The 8308-nt window shown below is 42.9% G+C and overlaps 1 protein-coding gene across 2 annotated transcripts in view; it reads left to right on the forward strand.

The window, feature by feature from the left end:
- The window catches only part of LOC119456311 (actin-binding LIM protein 3-like), a 277883-nt gene extending 271444 nt beyond the window's left edge, over window positions 1–6439 (forward strand). For both annotated transcript variants that reach the window (XM_037718012.2, XM_037718022.2), the window contains one exon: window positions 5131–6439. In XM_037718012.2, the coding sequence (XP_037573940.1) occupies window positions 5131–5244 (114 nt within the window). In that variant the 3' untranslated portion in view covers window positions 5245–6439. The remainder of the gene's footprint in view (window positions 1–5130) is intronic.
- Window positions 6440–8308: the final 1869 nt, after the last annotated feature.

Genomic DNA, 8308 nt, shown 5'->3' on the forward strand with positions numbered 1-8308 from the left:
AATCATTGCATTCTACTGGTGCTAACATATGGGGCAGAAACTTGGAGGTCAACAAAGAAGCTCGAGAACAAGTCAAGGACTGCACAAAGAGAGATGGAACGAAAAATGTTAGGTCTAACGTTAAGAGACAGGAAGAGAGCGGTGTTGATCAGAGAACAAACGGGGATAGCCGATATTCTAGTTGACATTAAGCGGAAAAAGTGGAGATGGGCAGGCCATGTAATGTGTAGGATGGATAACCAGTGGACCATTAGAGTTACAGAATGGATACCAAGAGAAGGGAAGTGCAGTCGAGGACAGCAGAAAACTATGTGGAGTGATGAAGTTAGGAAATTCACAGGCGCAAGTTGGAATCAGCTAGCGCAAGACAGGAGTAATTGGACATTGCAGGGAGAGGCCTCCATCCTGCAGTGGACATAAATATAGGCTGCTGATGGTAAATATGCCTATGGTGCCACCTCAGCTAGTGCGCATAAGATTAGTAGAAATTCTTAGCACAAAACTATGAAACGTGACATTGATTAACCTTCCGAGAGATGACCTGCAAGAGTTCAGTGAAATCAAAATAAAAACGTTAGGAGTGGGTTGGCCCTGTGTCTGGAATAAAATCATCATCTTGCAGTGAGTTTATGCCCATCCACTGCTGGAGTTTAAAATTTTATTTATTTTTATTATTTATTTATACAAATACTGCAGGCCTAAATGAGGGCTCAAGCAAGAGGGGCAGTATACAAAAATATTTACATACAGATGTATATATATACATACACACATGAAAAAGAAATACTAAAGCAATGCAACATATGTAATGATCAGAAAAAAATGAAAGTGACGACTAATAAGATAAATAGAAGGTACTCTGAAGGAATACAACTTGACAAACACTAGAACACTACCACACGGAGTTTTAGGCATCATGAATAAAGGCAATACGCATATATGAGCACTTGCAACCATTCTGGCAGTCTTAAAAAAAAGGTACAGGGAGGCTAAAAATTCGATTGCCTCAACAACAGTGCACACTATTCATTCCTAGTCGGCATTCGTGATGCGCTGCCCATTACGATGTTGGCTCACTGTGTGCAAGTTCCACTGCGCGCTCCCTCGTTAATGTGAAAGGCATCGGAGATATGAACCTATTCGCCATTAAACAAGCAGAGTGTATCAACTGCACTTGTGACCAAAGTACAGTACGTCACTTATACTGGAAGAAAAAGAATGCGTGATTCCAGAAATTGTAATGTCTTCTGTAGAAAATGCAAAAACTGCCCTATGACTGCATTACTTATGCAGTGTGGCTGGCTATGTATGAAACGGTGTTGCTGATAGCTTCTTGTTACGCAATGTGAGTAGACCTCTGAGCATGTGCAGCTCTGTGTTTTTTTTTTTTTTTTGTACAAAAATTTGTAAGCATAAAGCTTTCTTAAATTTTCTAATATTCAATTCTGTATCTTTTTTTTTTTTTTTCCTTTATTCGAAATCTACCATTCAGTATTGGCATACCCCTTGACATGAATTATGAAGTATTGGGGACTTTCAGAACAATTGAATAAACAAGGAGGCACTCTGATTACCACTGCTGGTTTTTAATTGAAGCACTAGGGGTTGCAGCACTGCACACTGGTAGCATTATTTGAAACCACTAAGCTGGGGACAAGAAGAAAGGGAACCGAGGGGCCCGATTTTTATTAATGATATCATAAGAAGCCAACAAACAATCACACCAAGGACAACATAGGGGAAACTACTTGTGCTTACTAATTAAATTAAAGAAATGATAAATTCATGGAAATGAAAATGGATGAAAAAACAACTCTGCAGGTGGGGAACAAACCCACGTCTTCGCATTATGCGTGCGATGCTCTCACCATTGAGCTACTGCAGAGCCGTTTTCCCATCCACTTTCTAGGGTATTTATGTTTTACAACTAGAACGAGTTAGTTCGTTGTTAGTGTAGTTAGTTCTAGTTGTAAAACATAAATACCCCAGAAAGTGGATGGGAAAGCGGCTCCGCAGTAGCTCAATGGTGAGAGCATCGCACGCGTAATGCGAAAACGTGGGTTCGTTCCCCACCTGCGGACAGTTGTTTTTTCATCCATTTGCATTTCCATTAATTTATCATTTCTTTAATTCAATTAGTAAGCACAAGTAGTTTCCCCTATGTTGTCCTTGGTGTGATCGTTTGTTGACTTCTTATGATATGATTAATAAAAATCGGGCCCCTCGGTTTCCTTTCTTCTCGTTCATTACATAACGAGGGCTCGAATCTGGCAACATTGATGCCTTCAGGTAGCATATGTGGGTTTATTGACCACTTTCCATCACCCAAAAAAGATCACATGCTCGTGACGCCTGCGGCAGAAAGGATATTCCACATCCGCCCCAAGGTTTGTGAGTGGTGGCGCTGGCTAACACTCCCAGGATTAGTTAGTTCTAGTTGTAAAACATAAATACCCCAGAAAGTGGATGGGAAAACGGCTCTGCAGTAGCTCAATGGTGAGAGCATTGCACACGTAATGCGAATACGTGGGTTCGTTCCCCACCTGCGGACAGTTGTTTTTTCATCCATTTTCATTTCCATTAATTTATCATTTATTTAACTCAATTAGTAAGCACAAGTAGTTTCCCCTATGTTGTCCTTGGTGTGATTGTTTGTTGACTTCTTATATGATTAATAGAAATCGGGCCCCTCGGTTTCCTTTCTTCTCGTTCATTACATAACGAGGGCTCGAATCCGGCAACATTGATGCCTTCAGGTAGCATATGTGGGTTTGTTGACCAGTTGCCATCACCCAAAAAAGATCACGTGCTCGTGACGCCTGCGGCAGAAAGGATGTTCCACATCCGCCCCAAGGTTTGTGAGTGGTGGCGCTGGCTAACACTCCCAGGATTAGTTAGTTCTAGTTGTAAAACATAAATACCCCAGAAAGTGGATGGGAAAACGGCTCTGCAGTAGCTCAATGGTGAGAGCATTGCACACGTAATGCGAATACGTGGGTTCGTTCCCCACCTGCGGACAGTTGTTTTTTCATCCATTTGCATTTCCATTAATTTATCATTTCTTTAATTCAATTAGTAAGCACAAGTAGTTTCCCCTATGTTGTCCTTGGTGTGATCGTTTGTTGACTTCTTATGATATGATTAATAAAAATCGGGCCCCTCGGTTTCCTTTCTTCTCGTTCATTACATAACGAGGGCTCGAATCTGGCAACATTGATGCCTTCAGGTAGCATATGTGGGTTTATTGACCACTTTCCATCACCCAAAAAAGATCACATGCTCGTGACGCCTGCGGCAGAAAGGATATTCCACATCCGCCCCAAGGTTTGTGAGTGGTGGCGCTGGCTAACACTCCCAGGATTAGTTAGTTCTAGTTGTAAAACATAAATACCCCAGAAAGTGGATGGGAAAACGGCTCTGCAGTAGCTCAATGGTGAGAGCATTGCACACGTAATGCGAATACGTGGGTTCGTTCCCCACCTGCGGACAGTTGTTTTTTCATCCATTTTCATTTCCATTAATTTATCATTTATTTAACTCAATTAGTAAGCACAAGTAGTTTCCCCTATGTTGTCCTTGGTGTGATTGTTTGTTGACTTCTTATATGATTAATAGAAATCGGGCCCCTCGGTTTCCTTTCTTCTCGTTCATTACATAACGAGGGCTCGAATCCGGCAACATTGATGCCTTCAGGTAGCATATGTGGGTTTGTTGACCAGTTGCCATCACCCAAAAAAGATCACAGTGCTCGTGACGCCTGCGGCAGAAAGGATGTTCCACATCCGCCCCAAGGTTTGTGAGTGGTGGCGCTGGCTAACACTCCCAGGATTAGTTAGTTCTAGTTGTAAAACATAAATACCCCAGAAAGTGGATGGGAAAACGGCTCTGCAGTAGCTCAATGGTGAGAGCATTGCACACGTAATGCGAATACGTGGGTTCGTTCCCCACCTGCGGACAGTTGTTTTTTCATCCATTTTCATTTCCATTAATTTATCATTTATTTAACTCAATTAGTAAGCACAAGTAGTTTCCCCTATGTTGTCCTTGGTGTGATTGTTTGTTGACTTCTTATATGATTAATAGAAATCGGGCCCCTCGGTTTCCTTTCTTCTCGTTCATTACATAACGAGGGCTCGAATCCGGCAACATTGATGCCTTCAGGTAGCATATGTGGGTTTGTTGACCAGTTGCCATCACCCAAAAAAGATCACGTGCTCGTGACGCCTGCGGCAGAAAGGATGTTCCACATCCGCCCCAAGGTTTGTGAGTGGTGGCGCTGGCTAACACTCCCAGGATTAGTTAGTTCTAGTTGTAAAACATAAATACCCCAGAAAGTGGATGGGAAAACGGCTCTGCAGTAGCTCAATGGTGAGAGCATTGCACACGTAATGCGAATACGTGGGTTCGTTCCCCACCTGCGGACAGTTGTTTTTTCATCCATTTTCATTTCCATTAATTTATCATTTATTTAACTCAATTAGTAAGCACAAGTAGTTTCCCCTATGTTGTCCTTGGTGTGATTGTTTGTTGACTTCTTATATGATTAATAGAAATCGGGCCCCTCGGTTTCCTTTCTTCTCGTTCATTACATAACGAGGGCTCGAATCCGGCAACATTGATGCCTTCAGGTAGCATATGTGGGTTTGTTGACCAGTTGCCATCACCCAAAAAAGATCACGTGCTCGTGACGCCTGCGGCAGAAAGGATGTTCCACATCCGCCCCAAGGTTTGTGAGTGGTGGCGCTGGCTAACACTCCCAGGATTAGTTAGTTCTAGTTGTAAAACATAAATACCCCAGAAAGTGGATGAGAAAACGGCTCCGCAGTAGCTCAATGGTGAGAGCATCGCACACGTAATACGAAGACGTGGGTTCGTTCCCCACCTGCGGACAGTTGTTTTTTCATCCATTTTCATTTCCATTAATTTATCATTTATTTAATTCAATTAGTAAGCACAAGTAGTTTCCCCTATGTTGTCCTTGGTGTGATTGTTTGCTGGCTTCTTATGATAAGCTGGGGACAAGGCTTTTTAATATTAGAGTGGAAGGATTGTGTTATGAGACTATGAATGCATAGACAAATCATTTACTTTGCTTACAAGGCTCATGTTTGGGTATCTTTGTCATTTCAGCGCCATCTTTCCAATGAGGAATTCCAGGCACTGTTCCACATGAGCCGGCTGGAGTTTTACCGTCTACCCGAGTGGAAACGCAATGACCTAAAGCGGCGGGCCAAGCTTTTTTGAGGGTCACTGGTTTGCTTGTCACTACAGGACCCAAGCATATGTTGCTACCTAGCTGAGGGATGCTTCTTTTGGGCTCAACAATAACTTTGCCTTTGATAGATGCCAAGTGGAGAACAGCACTTCTGCAGAAAATTTGAGCATAGGCACTCGTTTAATTATTATGCAAAGCCCAGCTATACATTCTCCCTTCTTGGCTTACGTCCACTTTCTCTTTTCACTGCCCGCCTGGTAAATAATATATTTTGCATTCATTGAGGATTTTTTTTTTTTCTTGCTTTGGTGTGTCCGACATTGGATCTAGTCGCTTGCTTTTCATACCCCCACACACACTTTTTTTTAAAACTTCACTGGCATTAAAAAAAGAGCCATTTGGAGAGTAGCATTAGCAAAATGCCGCACAGTGAACTGCCTTACAATCATTTGCATCCTGATCTCTGGCTACTTTTATTCAGGTCACTGTTGCAGTATTCTGGGTTGTCATCAAATGGCAGGTGTTCCCAGGTGCATGCCCGCTTTCCACACACTTGTAACATGGCCTCTTGTTGGTGCAAGCATTGTCTTGAAGCTGTTAGTGTTGCTGCTGGTGCAGCTGCTCTGTCTGAAGGTAGTGCACTTAGGAAGCTGCTTTTGGCACTTCAGGCTAGGTCAGTACACTAATGAAGCTTATGGGCACAGCGTCCCATTATGGCTTTATGCATATTTTTATCATTTGGTGCAGCGGTCTATACACATACGAAGCTATCTTCCGTGATGTTGTGTGAGCACTGGCAGCTGTTTTCATCATTACTTGCCTCCGAAGGAGAAGCTTAGTTTCCTCTGGTGAGCAAACTTCATTGTTTTTTAGTGTCCACTATAGTTACACCTTAAGGCATAAATCATTGTGCTGTTGTTTGCATAAACTTTCAAGTTTTAAGATATTTTAGACAACTGTCGCACACTGGGTTTTGAATGCATCACCATATTAGAAATGCAAAGCCATGATTTATCTGCTTAGCAGGTGCCAGTGTAGTTTCAGCCACAGTTCAGTGCTGGTTCAAAAGTACCTTAATTGGGTCAATACGTGGATTACTGTACTACAGCAAGAGCGCCATGTCACTCACGCAGGTGTGCCGACTTGGATTGTGCATACCTGTTAGCTCTGAAAAAGACATTCGCAGAAAACAGTTCATAGAAATAAAATCTGCTTGCAATGCTTGTCTCTTGTCTGTTTGTTGTGACAAAAATTCACATGAGAGAAATAAACTATCAAAAATGCCCTTTGAACTGTATGCATTTTAACCACAAAAATTTTCATAGTGCGGGATCTGCGAAACCAACATATGTCGTCTATAACGTTACGCACTTCACGTTCAAGCCTAGTGTTACTGTGTATGGCTTCTTTAGACAGCCGAGTTGCACCAAGGTCCAACATCTTGGGCTCAAAAGTTACACGAGAAAGCCACTTCCCATACGCATAAAAGCCGCACTCGTGCAGCTCTGCCAGCAGCATTTTTTTTTCTTTTTATTCTTTATTATGTTGCAAGTACAAGTCGATTGCTCAGCTCATGATTACGAGCCTGAATTTTACGCTCGCATGCCTTATTATCTAATGATTACTGAAAATGCAGCGTGTGAAGAACACATACACTGGCGCCTGGTGGCAATGTCTATGAGCCTTTCTAAGTTCTATGCAAAGCATCACATACTAGCTTTCATATAGATTAGCTGTAGTTCTTATTAGGCATGCATGTGATAACAGCTCACAACAGTCGAAAGACGTGATGTGATGCTCATATTCAAGAAACAGCACTGTCGCATCCAACATTTGTTGAAGTATGAAAGCTGAATACGTTCCAGGTGAATTGTGCAAGGAATTGCATGCATTTATACATTTGCTTTGACCCCACCCCCGCTGGTCCACTTAGTTGATTCTAACAATTCCAGTATGGCTCCCTTGTCACGTTTTACATGTCGCAGACAAATTTAGCCATGTTATGGGTCTCGTATGTAGCAGACATGCGCTGACTAAGGCTGTATGCGTTGTGTTTATTGTACGTGTAAAGTACTCATGGACACATTTATTGTACGACTTCGGATTAGAAAAAAAAAGTTTTTTTTTTTTTAGAGCCTGCAAGACCTGTCAGTGCGTTGCATGACATTGATTCCACAATTTAATCAAGAAAACACCTGCGGACACATATCTTTCGGCCAGCAGCATTGAGGAACAAGCAACAAGATTGTGATGGTGGCCGTACCCTTTGTAACGAGTTGCCGCAATCTGAGCGGCCAGGGCAAAGATGCCAGAAAATTAACTAAATACAGTAACACCCATTAAAGAAGCAATAAAATGTAGGAAGAAAATAAAATAGGCGGTAATGCTCAGTTCCTTCATGCACAGCACCGCGTTGCCACCAATCCTCCAGGTGTGTCTGTATCCTAAGCCAGCTCAACAAGTCCCGACTTGTCCTCACTCTGTCTGAAGCCTAGAGCTGCAGCCATAGACAACATGCAGGCCTGCGGGCAGATATTGGGGCAATCGGGGATCATATGTTCTGTGGTTTCTTCTGCCACCCCACAGAGGGCGCACGTCGTCTGCTGGCTGCTTGTGAATCATCCTCTCCACTTTCGTGTTCGCAGTACTCCTGCTCTGGCCTCAACCAGCAGTCTGCTACCCCATGAGTTGTTGTAAATCTCCTCCTTTTTGATCACAGACTTTTCAGCTCGATAGAGCGCCAGAGAGGATTTTGCTTTTGCTGCCTTCCTCCATCCAGCCGACTCAATGCGTTGCACCTGGGTGCTGATTTGTTTCATTGGGTGCCCTTCCTTTCGGTCAGCTGCTGGTCTTTTTTCCCACACATAGTCTGCAGAGCAATCTTATACTTCCATGCCAGCGTCCGTACTCGTTTCTTCCACTGTGCACGAGAACAATAGACAGCACTGAATACGATACACCTGTAGATGTAGCGTGCATGTGTTGCACATGAAGAAGTTGCTTAAGTACGAGTGAGCACACATCTATAAACATAAACTTATTAATATATAAACGTGGCGAGGCAGGAAAGTGGCAAAGGCTTCCGACACTGCT

This window comes from Dermacentor silvarum, chromosome 1 (genome assembly GCF_013339745.2).
Source record: "Dermacentor silvarum isolate Dsil-2018 chromosome 1, BIME_Dsil_1.4, whole genome shotgun sequence".
In the NCBI taxonomy this organism is placed as follows: domain Eukaryota; kingdom Metazoa; phylum Arthropoda; class Arachnida; order Ixodida; family Ixodidae; genus Dermacentor; species Dermacentor silvarum.